The 17645-nt window shown below is 43.4% G+C and overlaps 2 protein-coding genes across 5 annotated transcripts in view; one reads left to right on the forward strand and one right to left on the reverse strand.

Annotated features, from left to right (window-relative positions):
* Positions 1-17645, forward strand: part of CTPS2 (CTP synthase 2) — a 106086-nt gene that overhangs the window by 48767 nt on the left and 39674 nt on the right. The gene's annotated exons all lie outside the window — the stretch shown is intronic.
* Positions 5260-11244, reverse strand: S100G (S100 calcium binding protein G). Its single transcript, XM_019417992.2, has 3 exons — positions 11114-11244; positions 10574-10717; positions 5260-5525 (listed from the first exon to the last, which is right to left on the reverse strand). Exons 2-3 carry the CDS (start codon positions 10706-10708, stop codon positions 5421-5423), a joined length of 240 nt encoding a protein of 79 aa, XP_019273537.1. The 5' UTR covers positions 10709-10717; positions 11114-11244; the 3' UTR covers positions 5260-5420.

Consider the following 17645-nt stretch of genomic DNA (forward strand, 5'->3'; position numbering starts at 1 on the left):
GAAGGTAGACTCTGAGAGTACCAGGAGAGAGCGGATAAAATTTATTTTATTGTGTCATCTCTCTGCTTAATCCACAAGGTAAGCCCGAAGGCTATGTGAATTTGCAGAATATTTAGGATTCTATAGCAAGTCTGATTTTTGGCTGCTTGCTGACACCCTTGACCTTGAATTTGGCTTCGGATCTCTCCAGTTCACGGCATTGTGTACTTTTTATATTTAGAATATTTTTGGTTTTTGAGACATATATGAGAAGAAGGATCTCATTCCAATATTTAGGTATGTGGATATGCTTACGTTTTAGCATTTCTTTTCTGTTTATTGAAAATAGTAACTAAAACAAACCTGAATTTACAGAAGATGTAACATTCTGAAAACAAATCCATGTTCCTCCTTCGAACGTATCAGTGAACATATGTACACCTGGACAATGGTATTGGTAAGGGAAAGGGAGAAATTTGAAGCATTTGAAGCAGATGCAAATAGACGTTTGCGACTGTGGTGTCTGATATATTTCAATTTTAGTTATCATGTATACGACCTATTTTACCCTTGTTTGATCCAAGGATTTTCAAAGTCGAAATGAATTTCACATCTGACACAGTGGATTTGTGGAATAGTTACACATAATTAAAAGTCGATTCAGGTGAAGGGTCGTTTGTGTTGTACATTAAGCATAATTAATGCATAACATTTTCCTACCTCTAGATGAAGCCCTCCCTGTTCGAGATATTTTTTTTTCTTCCATGTTATTTTTCAACAACTTTACATGGAAAGCAAATTAAGAAACATTAAAAAAAAAAAAAATCCAGCCAGCCACCGAGAGAAACCTTTCAGGCCACTTTTTATTACTTCGAAGACTGCTTGGCATTTAGAACACTGCGTGAGTGTCTCCCAGCTAACAAAATCGCCTTACAGAAGTCATTTGGAGCTTAGTTTGGGCTAACGAACTTTTCTTGCCATCAAAGCAGCTGTCAAGAAGGCAGCTATACTGTGGGTAAAATAGCCCTTTATGGACCAGTCTGATAGCCTAATAGTCATTTAATCCAGTCTCTGTGGGGGCAGTAGGTTCAGAGTTGATATTAGGCTGTTAGCCATAGAAACTGCTTTCTATTGGGAAAGAAAAATTCTTCTAGGCATGATGGCTGCCGTCCAATGGCAAGGGCATCTTCTTCACCCGACCCTCCCCCGTACTCGGGCCTATTTCCTGAAAGGAGACAGTGTGGGTGCTTGGAATGAGCCCCCATTTGTGAATCACCAGGTTAGTCTATAATTTTAACAATAAATGGCTAAATCAGTACTTCAAAGCTAATGCGTTTGAGAGCTTTTGTACGTTGAGCTCAATGGGAAATGCTTTAGGAATAAGTATTTCAACCACTTAAAAGATTTTTCTGCAGTAGAAATAACTGGATGCTAGTGGAAAGAGATTATTAAAAAGAAAAAAAGTCATTGTGCATTTGGAGCTTGTCCGCTGAAGTGCAGTCCCAAATATAGTGTATTGCAAGCTTAGCTGGGGCTTCAAGACAGATAACCAAACATACGGGCAGTGTGTGCGTTAATGCTAGCAAATGCTGTCGACTAGAACTTTCTGCCATGGTAGAATGCTCTGGGTTTGTGCCATCCAATATGATAGATGGCCACTAGCCACGTGGGGGCTATGGAGCACTTGAAATGTTGCTAGTGTGGCCCAGGAACTGAACTTTAAACTTCATTGAATTTTAATTGATTTAAATGTCCGTGGCCACGTGATCTAATTGTTACAGTATTGCACAGCACAGGTAGACCTTAGATACTTAAGAATTCAGAGTCAGGGGAAAAATACTGTGGGTTATAGTAAGAAGAGATGGTTGTCAAAGGCTTGGAGACTTTATAGAGAGGAGGGGAAGGTTAGGCTAGGCCGGAATGTCCAAGATTTGCCTATAAAATACCGAGTGGGTTGGCTGAAGCATATGGCTCCCATAGGGAAGTTGTGGGAAGTAGGGGAGATTGGTGCGGATTTGTGGGGGTCCTTGAGTATCAGTGTCAAAATTAATCCTGAAGGCAATAGGGAACCAGTAACATAATACCTGTCAACTTTGACATAGTATGCAAATACCGTACTCGTAGCTGAAGGCTTTCCAATAGAACGAGTGCTTGAGAAAGATTCAACTGTTGAGAGAGAGAGACAGACAGACAGACAGACAGACAGATAGACAGATATGAGAGGGGAGAGAAGACTCCAGACACAGTACCTGGTTGAATGTTAAGGCAGCCTCAGTCTGCGATCCAAGGAGCTGGGTTGGAGCAGGAGTTAGAGTAGAAAGGTCTGGCTGGCAGAGCAGCTTTATGGAATGAATCAATGGGATTTAGTGACTGGATACTCAGGAATCATTCATTCAGCAAATAGCTATTGAACCTGTCCCACATGCCAGGCTCTGAGCTAGACTTGGGGATACCTCAGTGAAAGATGAAAATCCTTGCCCTGGTAGAGCCTACAGTCTAGTGAAGATTGATGTTTTGTGGTTGACAAGCTGGTACTGTTGATTCAAGAGGAAATTCAGGGACACCTGGGTGGCTCAGTTGGTTAGGCGTCTGACTTTGGCCCAGGTTATGATCCTGTGCTTCATGGGTTCAAGCTCCGCATAGGGCTCTGTGCTGACAGCTCAGGGCCTGGAACCTGCTTCCGATTCTGTGTCTCCCTCTCTCTCTGCCCCTCCCCTGCTTGCACTTTGTCTCTCTGTCTCCCCAAAATAAATAAATATTTAAAAAAAAAAAAAAAAAAGAGGAAATTCAGGTGAATCCTGTTGGATGTGGGAGATGAGCTCACTGTTGGAAACCGGGCCAAGGAAGCCAATGAAATAGACATGTACACCCATGCTACATACAACCCTTCATGCTTTTTCACCCTTCTTGAAGACTGTCAGACGATAATTTGTCCAAGTCAGTAAATCTTAGCCAGGTAGAGAAGGTATCTCTACCTTGCGTTTCCTGTGCATTGCCACCGGGAGGCCTTCCCAGCTTGCCCCATCTGCCCTGGAGGCCTCCTGCCCAGCCCCAGCTTCCACCCTGCTGACACCCCCCCACCCCTTGCAACCTCTTTCTTGCTGCCACCTCATCTTCCTAAAGCACATTCACATCACTTTATGCCTCCTACACCCTTCCTCTCCCTTTCTTCTGACCTTAGTTTATCATGGCAACCAAGGACTCTCATGATCTAAAGCCCTCGTGTCCTCTAATTCCTCGTAGCTGGCTTTGCACCCAAAATGTAGTATGTGTGTTTCTGAAACTGCCTTGAACTTGCACATGATGTGTTTACTTGGGGTGTTTTCTCTCTTTTTGAAGCCCAGTGCTGCCGCTTCCCCTCAAGGCTCTTCCTGCAAATTCCAGCTGGAAATACTACCTTCTCGATTAAGCCTTTCCCTGACCTGATCCCAGACTTACGGACTTAGGATCTCAGAGGGCTAGAAGTTTATTTCTCTGGCATCTTGTGTAATGTCCTGTCCGTAGTAGTTGCTTTATATATGTTGGAGTTGAAAGAGATTACGTACATATATTCTGTGAGGGACAGATTGAGAGCCACAATTCAGGCTAAAATGGGAAGCTGGCATGACCTTGATATTAGAAGTCAACAAAGCACCGCTAACAAAAAATAAAACCCCGAACTATAGACTAATGTTGGCTATTAATAAAGATGTGAAAATCTGAAATAAAATACGAGAGTGCCCAATTTAACAGTATTACAGAATAATTGAGCATGTTTAACCTGGGGGTTGAATTGGTTAATGTATTATATTGATCAGACAAAACAGAGAACCCCCATGTCTCCATAGATGCTCGGTAGGCAATCTGTAGAACCCAAACCTTCCTGCTCACAATCTCTTAACAAACTAGGAAGAGAAGGGGACTTTTTTTTTTTTTTTTTTTTTAAGTAGGCTTCATGCCCAGCACAGAGCCCAATGTGGGGCTTGAACTCACAATCCTGAGATCAAGCAAGAGCTGAGCTGAGATCAAGAGTCGGATGCCACCCAGGCGAGCCACCCACTGTACTCTCCAGGGTGGCACCCTACTGAGCCACCCAGGCGTCCTGAGAAGGGGACTTCTTAAACAAGAGAAAGATTATCTTTTACAAACCCATATCCAGCAGTAAAGTCAATGGGGATCCCTCTGAAAACTAGAAATGAGTAGAAGATGTGCACTATGGTGACTAATGAAGTTGTTAAAATGAGACCAACTAATGCTGTCTGGAGATTGAAGCTGGCGTTCTCCTACCTGTTTGTAGATTTCCGAATCAATACAACCTTTTGGAAAATCAATTAAGTGGTCTATTTCACAAACCATAAAAATATTCATACGCTGTAACTCAGACATTTACTTCTCAGAAATTCTCCTAAGGAGGGAAATATGGTGTGTTGACAGAGGTATGAACAGTTACTCATTAGTATAGCATTGTTTAGAAGAATCAGAAATGACAACAGTCGAAGTGTCCCACAATGGGGAAATAGGTGAGACTATTATGGGGTATCCCTGCAGTGGAATGTAATTAGTCATTAGAAATGTTTGAAGTTTTTGGTGCAATGAGAGTGCTCTTGTATTGAATTAGAATGATACAAATTGTATTTAAACATTTCCTCACTGTGTATAAAAATCTGCCTTGTTTCTTGGTAAGGTTAGAAGTCATTTTTCTTTTCTTTGGTTAAATTCCCCAGCAACACTCCCCCCCCACCCCCCACCTCCACCGCCTTCCCCCAAGCTGTTTCTCAGATCCTGAGAGTCCCGGCAGCACGGGATGCCAGAGCTGGGAGGGCCCTCTGTCTTCCTGTGCCTTTTATTTTACACATTACATACCAGAACCAAGGCCGCCCCCTCGGTGATGGAGCAGAACTGACTCTTGGTCCTGTAATGCTTCTGCTCCCGGAGAGGGTCATTGATTCAAAAACCACAGCAAGCGCCAGAGGTGACTTTAAGACAAGTATGTGTTTTTTGAAGTCTGCTCCGCACTAGCTATTGACTAGAGTGAAATAGGGGTTGGAACTGGAAATGATGTGAGCCCTGAGTGGCTGGGGAGGGAGAGCAGGAAAAGGGTCCTTCTGGTGGAAGACTGGAGTAAGGGCCCTGGTTTGGCACGTCAGAGTTCTTTCCAAGCCTCCGATGCCATGTTTGTAGTCTTCGTGAAGATCGTGGAACTCTTCTCAGCCTTTAAAAAAAAATCTATATAATTATATGCATTAGACTAAGGTTATTTCAAATCTATTAAGCCATGGGGGTCAGGACTTGACAAGGAGAGACATGTGTAAGAATTTCTTTATTAACAGTAATTGGCCTTCACAGCCAAACCGTTATAATTGCAAAGAATTGACCAGAGACATTAGTGATTCCATATAGAATAGGGCCACATCCCAGGCGCTCTTCTTTTGGAATGATACATTGTCTTGTTTTTTTTTCCTTCACTGGGATATCTTCTTGACTAACACCTGGAATTCTTCAAAACTAACTTCTCCGTCTCCATTCTTGTCCAGTTCTTGAAACAGGTCATCTAGGGTGCTGGGGCCCTGGTTTTAGACAAGAAGGATGGGATAGGGAGAGGAGAGAAAATAAATCAGTTACTGCTACACATTTTCTGAAATGAGAGACACTGGGTCTGTGTCTCAAGAAGGCAGCTAAAGTTTCAATTACACGGTTGGAGGTGGAAAGACCAACTTTAGCTGCAGTCATGCTCCCTGTCACTGAACTGGCTATCTTTTTATTTTTTTTCTTATATCACACATTTATTATTTTAATATTGATAATGTGCATTTTAATATACAGTTGACCCTTGAACAATGCAGGGGTTGGGGCACCAACCCCCCACACAGTCGAAAATCTGAGGATAACTTTTGCCTCCCCGCAAGACTGAATTACTAATAGCCTACTGTTGCCTGGAATCCTTACTGATAACATATACAGTTGATTAACACATATTTTGTATGTTACATGTATTAAATACTGTATCTTACAATAAAGGAAGCTAGAGAAAAGAAAAGTGTTATTAAGGAAGTCACAAGGGAGAAAAAATACATTTATAGTACTGTACTGTAAAAAATCCTCGCAGTTTGTACCCATGTTGTACAAGGATCCACTGTAATTGGTTTTCTGTGCGATCTATTTTTCTTTCTGCCTCTAAAAACATTCCTTTGAGAAGGAATCTGCGGCTTCACTGGACTGCCAAGGAGCCCACGGCCCACAAACACTGGAGGGTTCGTGCCCCAAGTTTTCCTGGGAGCCAGTTCTGTGTCTGGCTCCCAGGGCTGGGCCAGCATATAACCTAGACAGCACTGTGCCGGGTCTTTCTGTAGCTTGTTAAGTGCTCCCCAACCGCCCCCTGGAGGAGATCCACTTTACAGATGAGGAAACTGGCGCTCTGAGACAGTTGCTGATTTGTTCTGCAGCTTGTAAGTAAAGAGAGGGCTTGAGGCTCAAACACTGACCCTAGAGCTTAACCTCTTAACTGCGAATCACACCAGTTTTTCCCAAGCCCTGGGCTGCGGCCCACCTCTACGCTGTGCAGGATGACTGGAGCCGTGGTTCTCGCACTTTGGCGTGCATCAGAGTCGCCAGATGGGCTTGCTGACCTTAGTAAACACAGATGGACAAGTTCCCACTCCCAGAATTTCTGATTCACTAGGCCTGGGGTGGGGCCTGAGAATCTGTACTTCCAACAGGCTCCCAGGTGATATTGATGCTGCTGGTCCAGGACCCACCACGTTTGGAGAACCACTGCTTGAGATGTTACAAGAGATCATGTTAAGCCTGACTCCTTTTTGACTACTGGCTCTGTAGTGTCTTCTTTTTTTTTTAATATTTTAAAAATATTCGTTTATTTATTTATTTAAAAAAAATTTTTTTTTTTAACGTTTATTTATTTTTGAGACAGAGAGAGACAGAGCATGAATGGGGGAGGGGCAGAGAGAGAGGGAGGCACAGAATCGGAAGCAGGCTCCAGGCTCTGAACCGTCAGCCCAGAGCCCGACGCGGGACTCGAACTCACGGACCGCGAGATCGTGACCTGAGCTGAAGTCGGACGCTCAACCGACTGAGCCACCCAGGCGCCCAAAAATATTCGTTTATTTTTGAGAGAGAGAGAGACAGAGTGTGAGCGGGGGAGGGGCAGAGAGAGGGAGACACAGAATCCAAAGCAGGTTCCTGGCTCTGAGCTGTCAGCACAGAACCCGATGCGGGGCTCAAACCCACAAACTGTGAGATCATGACCTGGGCTGAAGGCAGAAGCTCAACCGACTGAGCCACCCTGGTGCCCCCTGACTCTGAAGTGTCTTATGCAGACTTAATTTTTGTCTCTGCCCTAAAACTCCAATCTTAAAGCCATTATATTTCTGCCTTTCAGGTAGGAGTTTATCTGTGGCAAAATAGTACCAAGGAAACTCATTGAAATAACAGTTTAGTTTATAAATCAGCTTCAAAAAAATTTTTTTATGTTTTTTTTGAGGGAGAGAGAGAGACAGAGAAAGAGAGAGAATGGATGGATGCACACGGGGAAGAGGCAGAGAGAGAGAGAGAGGGACAGAAGATCTGAAGTGGGCTCTGTGCTGACAGCAGAGAGCCCAACGCGGGCCTTGGACTCATGAATTGTGAGATCATGACCTGAACCAAAGTCAGGCGCTTAACCGACTCAGCCACCCAGGCGACCCCCGTCCCCTCAATTTTTTTTAAATTGTGGTAAAAAACACACAACATTTACCATCTTAACTATTTTTTTTAATGTTTATTTATTTTTGAGAGAGAGAGCACCAGCAGGGTAGGAGCAGAGAAAAAGAGAGGGAGACACAGAATCCAGAGCAGGCTCCAGGTTCTGGTTCTGAGCTGTCAGCACAGAGCCTGACATGGTGCTTGAACTCACGGACCGTGAGATCATGACCTGAGCTGAAATCAAGAATTGGACGCTTAACCAACTAAGCCACCCAGGCACCCCTATCTTAACTTTTTTTTTTTAAATTTTTAAATGTTTATTTATTTTAGAGAGAGAGACCGAATGTGAGCAGGGGAGGGGCAGAGAGAGAGGGAGACACAGAATCCGAAGCAGGCTCCAGGCTCCGAGCTGTCAGCAGAGAACCCGATGCAGGGCTTGAACCCATGAACCGTGAGATCATGACCTGAGCTGAAGCCAGATGCTTAACTGACTGAGCCACCCAGCCGCCCCCCTATCTTAACTATTTTTAAGTGAACAGTTCACTACTCTTAAGTATGTTGACATTGTTGTACAACTGATCGCCACATCAAAATATGTTTTAACCCCTAAGATTCCTATAGGCATTTGGTACTTTGCTGCCATCAGAAGACTAAACTAAGTTAGTTACTCAGCATTTGTTGTATAAATACCAAACGCTTTTCCTGAGGCATTTACTAGATTCTAAACCATGCAAGGTGATGATGGAAAGACTGTAGCTTGGAAAACCTTAGTAATCGCTATGAAAATATAATCAGGTACATGACTTGGTAAGCAGATTCCTACCTTTATCAAAATTGTAAGTCATGTGCTTTTTGTAGTAAAAACATAAACCATAGGAAAATATAGAAAAATCCCCTGCTCTTACCTTTTATTTTTTTATAACTGTTTATTCATTTTTGAGAGAGAGAGAGAGTGAGCGAGTGGGGCAGAAGCAGAGAGGGGGACAGAGAACCCAAAACAGTCTCTGCTGACAGCAGAGACCCTGACACAGGGCTTGAACTCAGAAACCGTGAGATCATGACCTGAGCTGAAGGTGGACACAAAACCGACTGAGCCACCTGGGCATCTCCCTCCTCAGTCTTAACTTTTAAAACCACTTATTTGAGTAGGTTGCCTAGGCTTTCCTGATTATTATTTTTCTTTTATTATTATTCCTTCCTATTACAATTTTTCTTCCTTTTGGAAAAACTTCAGAGTGTTTTTTAGAATTTAGTCTTTCTCAGGGCGCCTGTGTGGCTCAGTCAGTTGAGCATCTGTCTTCAGCTCACGTCATGATTTCAAAGTTCATAATCTCCGGGTTCGTGAGTTCAAGGTGGGCGTTGGGCTCGTTGCTGACAGCTAGGAGCCTGGAGCCTGCTTCAGATTCTATGTCTCCCTTTCTCTCTGCTCCTCCCCCGCTCTCTCTCTCTCTCTCTCTCAAAAATAAATAAACATTAGAAAAAGGATTTTAATCTTTCTCAAAGACCTTTGTTTTATTTTTTTAAGGTTTATTTTTATTTTTGAGAGAGAGAGATCTTGAGAAGGGGAGTTGGAGAAAGAGGGAGACAGAGAATCTGAAGCAGCCTCCAGGCTCTGAGCTGTCAGCACGGGGCCCGACATGGGGCTCGAACCCATGAACCATGAGATCATGAGATCATGGCCTGAGCTGAAGTCGGACGCTTAACCAGCTGAGCCACCCAAGCGCCCCTGTTTTAATTTTTAATTAAAAAGTCTCCTTTACTGGGGCACCTGGCTGACTTGGTAGAGCATCTGACTCTGGATCTCAGGGTTGTGAATTCAAGGCCTGCGTTGGGCATAGAGCCTACTTAAAAATAAATAAATAAAATAAAAATCCAGAAAGTTAAAAAAAAATCCCCTTTTCTGCTAACACTTTTAACTGTTTCTGAAAGTTACTTTATATTTTAACTGTAAGAAAATGAGGCAAGATTGGATTATAAGGTCATTGAATTCAGCCACTCTTTAGTACTAAAAACAGAAACCTCGGCAACTACAGTGAGAACCTTCTCACACGTCATACTGGCAGAAGGGACAAAATCTGGGCAGCAAATGGTTTCTTCTGAAGTTACAGCTAAATAGTAACCAAGTCAGATGAAACAGTTGTGCTTCCATTTTGAAGATCCCTTTTAGTTGTGAAGGAAAGAAAGTATTTTGGAGCAATGAGAATCAGCCTGCCTCTCTTCTTTATTGCCCCAAGATGCACTTTGATTTTGACAACTCTGCAACAGTTTTGACAAGAAACTGTAGGGCTAAAGAGATTTAATCCCTTCCTGGAAGTTGTTTAGCAATGCATGGCTGCCTCATTAACACAGATTTAGGTGCTTAACACAAATTAACACAAATTTAAATGCTTTTGAAATATAAATGGGTGTCGCCAGATGGCAATTTGTCAGCGCAAAGTGGGTTTTCTTTTCAGATTGCCAAATAAGCATTGGTCTTCTTGACAGATCCTACCTATAACAATGAAGCACGTCCAAGGCCAACCAATGATGTTTTTGCAGACCTCTTTGTTTTCCTGAAGCCTGGCACAGAGGTGCTGAACCCAGGGTGACATGGGGGTCCTGTAGGTCTAACTTCATGAAAATGCGATTATTGCTTCCTTTTACTCTGGCTGGTCATGGAGAGTTCTGTGCCAGGCTGTGGGGCATAGAAGGCTTGGAACCTGCTTTCCAGGTACTTGCCTTCTGAAATGTGGTCTGCCATCAGGGAGGGAAACACGTTCAAGTGCCCTTGCTCAACAGATGCCCGCACCTTGTCTGCTGTGTGCTCTGGCCTAGACCCAGCTCGGATGGGTATTGCATTCCTCAGCCTCTCCCCTCCCCTGTCCTCCCTTGTCACCATCAGAGTCCCCGTTCATGGGCTCTGTGGTTGTGCACTCACTTTCAGCAAACTGGGGAATTCAGTCTGAATCAATAGCTTCAACTCCTCCTTCGACAGCTGGTCTGGATCACCTTCTTTGGCTGCGTATTTTGCAAAAATGCTCTTCAGTTCTTCAGGAGACTTTTTTGCACTCATTTTGGTGTCCTGTAAATCGGGAAAGGAATGAGCTCACCAGAAAGCTGAGCTGGAGTTTTATACCGATGATTGCCAACACTTCAGTGCCTTTGGGCTCTTTCCTTGGTGTAGTAAAAATAATCATCTTAGTATGTTCAGTGTGTATTCTTAGAGTACATCTGTTACGAGATAGTCCCTGGAGCCTTACACTTTGATTAGTAGTTGTGACATTCTCCACATTTTATGTACCTGGTCTGTGCTCTGTAGGCTGTGGCCTTGAAGAAACCTGACCACAGCTTTTAGCCTCTAAGTTACTGGTAATATCTTTAGATGGCACAAACCCACTTTCTCTCCTGACCTGTATCTTTGACAACCATTCTGAAAAGAAGCAGAAAGAGCTCCAGGAAGTACTAAAATCACACTTACCTGGTTGCCCAGCAGCAAGGCAGCTAGAAGAATCAAATAGGAGTGCGAAGAGTTGAGCAGGATCGTGACTTTTATAGTCTTTACGGACTCACCACCCTGATTATGAAATTTTCCTTTTGTTTGCCATTTAAGGGTAATTATTAATGGTTTTTGAAACCCAAGCTTGAGACTGCATGAACCTCATAATTAAGGGCAAGATCCAATAAATGGCCACCTTAACAGTTGCTTCATGGTTCAGAGTCCCAAGAGTAAACTTGGATTTTTTCCCCCCTTACATTGTATTTTCCCTCCAATGTGGCATTACTGTATTTGCTGAGTGTTCACATTTTGGAAAGCTTAACTATGGAGAGTTGTATATTTTTCAATTTGGCTGCATATTTAGGCTCGAAAAAGTAACTTTCTTCATATGCAGAAAAAAATGCTATCGTGGGTGGTCAATACTATATAGTCTAAGAAATTGCAGCGTTGCTGTGGAAGTCCCTGTGGTGTTTTGTACAGATTAGGTCCTTAAATACTTGAACAACTGAATGAATGAATGGACAGAAGTATCACTGAGAAGCAGACTTCAGAAACAAGGAGAAGATACACAGTAACTTGTGGTTTTATTTGGCAAAGCAAGGTTACCAAGTCGCATGATCATTTTTCAACTCTTCTATTATTTATTGGTCTCGTATCTGCTTTTTTTCTCATTACTTCTTTCCTTACCATATATACAAAGTTTTTTTTTTAATCGAAGCACAGTTGACACGCAATTTTACATTAGTTTCAGGTGAATAACTATTTTTCCCCCAATATATTTTGTTAATCATTCTAAAAACTTGTGAAAATACTTGACTTACTTTTATTCAGTTGGAAATACTTCAAACTTGTGGAACTGCCAGGATTTAAAATTGGAGACTAAATTTATTTCTACTGGAAAGAGTTCTATGAAAGAACAAGGACGTTTCCAAAGGGCATTAATCTAATACTGATTATAACTCGCAATACAGGGTTTCAGATTGACTTTAAGAGTCCTCATCAGGTTTTAAATACTTGCACACTTCCACGCTTGTATAATTTTCTCTGACCCTTCATTATATCATGTATAAATTGAGCATTGAGCTATTGGACTGTATTTTTCTCTGACACTTTTCAGTTCTAAACTTCTAGGGCCTTATTTACCTTGGAGAACAAATGTGAAATCTTACAGTTTCTTAAGAACTTCCCAGCAGTCCTGAGCATTTATCACTCTATGTGCCTTCACTGTCCTTGTAGATGTTATTCTTGTTTTTATTACAGATTCTTTGACTTTGGTACCCACTGGTATTGAATATATATGAACTCGCTTCTTGGAGTAAAGATAAGCATTTTGGTTTTAGTTGTAAGATTTTATGCAAAAATATTCTGATTTTGGCAATGCATTTTAATGAAGATTTTAGAGAATTTCTAGTGTTTTATGCTTATGCTCTGTTTTACTTGGGAGGAAGTCAGCTTTTGTTGAACAATCACAGCAAAAAAAAAATATCTTTTTCTTCCAATAACTTAAAAAAAAATTTCAAATCTACAGAAAAGTTGCAAGAGTGGTCAGTGAACACCCAACCTACCTTTTGCCCAGATTCATTTGAGAATCAGTTGCAGACCGATTTCTCCTCTAAATACTTCAGCAATCTTGTCTTGTAAGGACAAGGAGATTCTTCTACACAACCACAATGCCATTATCACAGGCCAAATTCAAATCTCTCCAAATGTGGTAAAGACATCTTAAATCATCGGTTTTCTTAAATTACCGCCTGTGAGCTAAAATCAACGTGGCGATTGTCATATTTCTTGAGTCCATATCAAAGAAATGATTTTAATAACTATATGATATACAACTATATAATTTTAATAACTGCATATTGTATGACAGATATATGTTATGTATAGCACATGGCATATGTTGTATATATAGGGTGTGTGCATATGAAATTAACCCTAAGAGAGACATTTGGAACAGTGTTGGTTAACAGTCTTTCAGGCTACGCATCTATAGTTTCAAGGGAGGATTTCTGATTAACAGAGGCCCAGTGCTGGGATGCCTGGCTGGCTCAGTCGGTAGAGCATGCAACTCTTGATCTCAGGGTTATGGGTTTGAGCCCCACGTTGGGTGTGGAGATTACTTAAAAATAAAATCTTTAAAAAAATAATAAGCAAGGCCCAATGCTGTTTGTTGTCAGAACTTATGCTTGTAGTAAACACTAACAGAACTTGAAAAACAACCCATAGGTCTGAAATGTTCACTTGTTCCGCTCTGCCAGGCCCATCTCTCGTCTCTTATGTTTCTCTTTACCTGTGTTCTCAAGTGTGAGGATAAACTCGCAGTGAGAAACATGAAATCCGCCACTAGATATTCTCATGAAACATTAACTAAAAATACATGGAGACGGGCGATAAACACAGGGTGTGTTCAAAAGAGTGCATTTTGAAACTAGAGAAGGGGAAAAAATGACAAGGCACAAGATTGGTAATGGAAAAATGGAGAGGCAAAGGTTATTTATCACCTCACCATTCAATTGCTTGATCTTTGGACAGACTTAAGTGTTTCCTAGGGATGCCAAGAGTAACTTATTTTAAAAGCCCCCGTACCATAGGCTTCCTTAGCTGTGTTATTCGACTCGAAGCCCACAGCAGGTAGTGCCTCGAAAAGCACCTCTGGGAGGAGAGTCAGTGTCGGGCCCTGCAAAACAAAATGGGCAGGCAGTGCTATCCTGGGTTCGTGTTGTCTTTGATCCTGAGGGTTTGGAAAGAGTCTGACCAGCAAAGCACAGCTTTGCCTCGCCAGCCTACTTGGTGCACTGCCGCAGAGTTCACGTTCTTTTCCACTTCCGACCTTTGCCTGGGCCCTGCGTCTCCCCGGTTTGGGGCCCGCCTGTGCTGAGGTCACAGAGGCCTCCTGATCACATAGCCCACGCTTAGCGAGGGCTGGTCCTTCCTGTGGCTGAGTGCTGCCCTTGGCCGACCCTGGCCCTTTACCTTGATCAATCCTCACAGCACCCCCGTGAACTGGATACCACTGTTACCTGCAGTCTCCAGAGACGTTCAAGGACCAGCTAAAGGTCGCAGCACTGGGCAGTACTAGAGCTGGGATTCTGGCCCAGGCCGAGGCTGCCCCCTCAGCCGCCGTGCTGCCTGCCCCCCTCAGGAGGAGGGCTTCTGTGAGGAGAGCTGGTCGACGTTAGCGTGAGGCCCAGAGGCAGGACTTATGTGTTATGTTCACACCTGAAGGTATAAGAATGTTTTCTTTCTGATGGAAGTAACACAGGTCTTCTTTTACTGGTGGAAAATGAGTTGAAAACACTGGAAAATATAAACGTACTTATGGGACTGCTCCGTGCCTTCACCCTGGTGGATTCCATCGTCCCGCTGCTGGTGATGAGGCAGGCTAGGGAGACAGACAGGGCAATGTAACAGTCCTGCATTGGGTAAGAGGTGTGCTTGGGCTCAGGGGTGCCCTGCTTCAGAGCGGGGCACTGTTCCTCCCCTCCCTATGCTGAAACCATCCATCTGCGGCTCAGGACCGAGACCCTTCCGTTGCTCTTAGGCTGCCCACTAGCCCCTTCGTCTGCTCTGCTCGTTTCTGATAGAAATCCAGGGAGATTTCACTGTGGAGCCATCAGTTGGAATCTGACACTGTGTCGGACTCTGCTGGAGACAGAGAAGAAGCTCCAGTCCTTGTGCTTGATGAGCCTACCCTTTAGCCTATGAGAGGAGGCAGGTAAGGAAATGATGGAGGAGGCTAAGGTTGTATACAACGAAGGACCGTATTAGTATCCTATGGCTTCTGTAACAAATTACTGCAAACTTAGTGGCTTAAAACAACACAATTAAAAAAAAACACCCCCCCAAAAGCCCCCACAGGTTGTTTTCTTACAGGTCTGGAGAAGTATAAAGTGGGTAGGCAGGCAGGGCTGCCATTCCTTCTGGAAACTCTAGGGGAGGATCTGTTTCTTTGCCTTTCCAGCTTCTAGAGGTTGCCCGCTCATGGTGCCTTCTTCCATCTTCAAAGCCGGCAGTGTAGCGTCTTCCAGCCTCTCTCTCTCTCTCTCTTTTCTGTCTGACTGCCATTGTCATCTATCTCCTTCTCTGATTCTGACCCTCCTGCCTCTCTTTTATAAAGACCCTGTTGTTACATCGAACCCACCCAGATAATCCAGGACAGCCTTGCCGTCTCAAGAGGCTTAATATACGCATGTCTGCAAAGTCTCTTTTGCCACGTATTATTTATTTGGTAGGGTTAGCATAATAACATGGCGTTAATCATGGGTCAGTGAGGAGAACTGGAGGGTGCCCGAAAGCATGGGCCCATGTGGAATGGGGGGGGCAAGGCATTTTAGGAAAAGTAATGAAGAGGTGATATAGGTGTAGAGCAGTGGTGGGGAGGGGAGCAGAGGAGCCATCAGCAATGGACCTGTCCATCCAAGGTAGAAACCACAGGTTAGGACGCTTTGGGAGAGCTTAGCCAGACTGGGTTCCCGAGTGAGGTGGGACCTGAGTGCCACGTGCAGAAGAGTATAGATTTGAACATCACTTTGTTCGTACTTTGTGCACAACTTGAACATGAGTCATCAAGAATCGAAATCAGAAGCAGGCTTGAAAAAAAAATGATCAGGAAAAACTAATGGACGGGAGGAAGGGAATGGGTTGGGGAAATCCTTGTAAAGAATACTTGCGGAATATAGTAGAAAGTCTGAGAAAAATCACTGTGTGTTGCCTGAGAGACTGGAAACGGCTGGCTTGGGAGAGTAGGCTCCTTCAGCGTCCCCAAATGAAATGTCCAAAGGCAAGGGACGTGAGGGAAACTGACCTAACCAGGGCTCTGTTGGGTCAGTCAGTGTGTACTACCTCGTATGCTGGAATTTCATCTTTGATAAGAGACCATAACTTCCCTAGACTCTGTTGTTAAGGCATCCGGGACGCATGAACCCAGTCTTGAACCCATTACACTTTTATCGTGGGCTGCGGAAACTTCGGTAAAGGTTAATCAGGGCTGTATTTATCCTTATGTGGTACTTTTACATCTAAAGCTTTATCACCACCGATATTCGTTACTTATTGATCCTTTTTTATTTTTCTTATGCTATGTGGCTGGCTCAGTTCCAAGAAAGGACAGCTCTGTAGTGGGGATCAGACAACAGCCAGTATTTCGGCAAAATCAGAGCAGGCCAAGGCAGTCCTTTTGCAGTGGAAGAGGCATTTTCCTCTTAGATGCAAATGTAGGGTATTTTGGAAATGTTGGGATTAAAACTAACGCATATTTGAGTTTTTTTTTTAACTACTCCAGTCACGATAAAGGATATGTTTTGAAACTGATGTCTCTCAGGCTTTTTGTGGAGGGAAATACCAGGCACAGAGACGTTTTCCCGAATTTTGTTGCTGAATCAGGCTGCTTATAACCCAAGAGGCAGTCCTACTGGCAACTTTCGAGCTCATCGGAGGCGACTGTAACTGAAGGCAGCTGGTTGGGCCTGGCTTGTCCAGAACTGCCGTGTATTCTCTACCCTCCCCAACCTTCCCCTTGGTGTGTTTGGATTCCACTGGCTTGTGCCTGGCTTCCATCAGAAGACTGAGTGTCTGATGAGAATCCCCAGATGTGGCCTTCTGAGCCAGCCCAGAGACAACAGCGACTCCCCTGTCAGTTCTTGCTGTGCTTTTCTCCTTTCACTGACGTTCGGGGCATCGTTCGCCATTGGAAAGCTACTTCCACCTGCACCCCCATCTTTTCTCTAACCTTTTCTGTGCCTTCTCCTCTGGTTTCTGTGCTAGCGTGTTTTAATCAGAGGATCACTGTGGCTGCTGTACCTTGGGATTTCTTTCTGTGCTATCATGTTCGGAGACGGTTGTAGTTATTGCTTCTGAAAACAGCAGGGATAATGTGAACTAACACCCTAGTGGAAGGTCTAAATGATAGATTGCACTGTTTGGGCTTTAAATTTGTGTTTTCATTAAAAATAATACTACGTACAAAGTTTTAAAAGCCAACTCGTTCCAAAAGGCCTGTAATGAAAATATTCAGTAATCCTTACCCCCTCTCTGCCACCCTCAAGTCTTCCAGCTGGTTCTCCTGATATTTACCTCCAAACTTTTATTATTTTATTATTTTTATGTATGTATGTACTTAAGTAAACTCTACCCCCAACGTGGGGCTCAAACTCAAGACCTCAAGATCAAGAGTCATGTGCTCTACCAACTGAGCCACCCGGGTGCCCCTACCCCCATGTTTTTAAATAATATTCTTATATTGCTCTGTTAGGGATTTCCAGACTTCCCTTTACGTTGGAGGAATATTTAACACCCTTAGGCAGCCCCTGTGCCCACTGTATTTTTCTTCTGGAGATATGATGTGGTCTTGTGTCTGTCAAGATCATCTCAAGTAAGCAGTAAGGCAGGTTTCCTGTTCTCAGGTGGGTCATTTGACTTTTCTCAGTGGTTCATAGCGGAACATTTCTTGAAAACCAAACATGCCAATAACTACACAAACTACGTTAAAACACTCTTCCTGGGCTGAAGAACCCAA

This window comes from Panthera pardus, unplaced genomic scaffold (assembly GCF_024362965.1).
Source record: "Panthera pardus isolate Hobbes unplaced genomic scaffold, ASM2436296v1 HiC_scaffold_27, whole genome shotgun sequence".
NCBI lineage: Eukaryota > Metazoa > Chordata > Mammalia > Carnivora > Felidae > Panthera > Panthera pardus.

Excerpts from the sequence above, each read along its gene's own strand:
- S100G (XM_019417992.2), bottom strand. The coding sequence starts at position 10,708 with ATGAGTGCAAAAAAGTCTCCTGAAGAACTGAAGAGCATTTTTGCAAAA. Across the intron at positions 5,526-10,573 it reads AATTCCCCAGTTTGCTGAAA|GGCCCCAGCACCCTAGATGA; the intron begins GTGAGTGCACAA and ends GTCTAAAACCAG.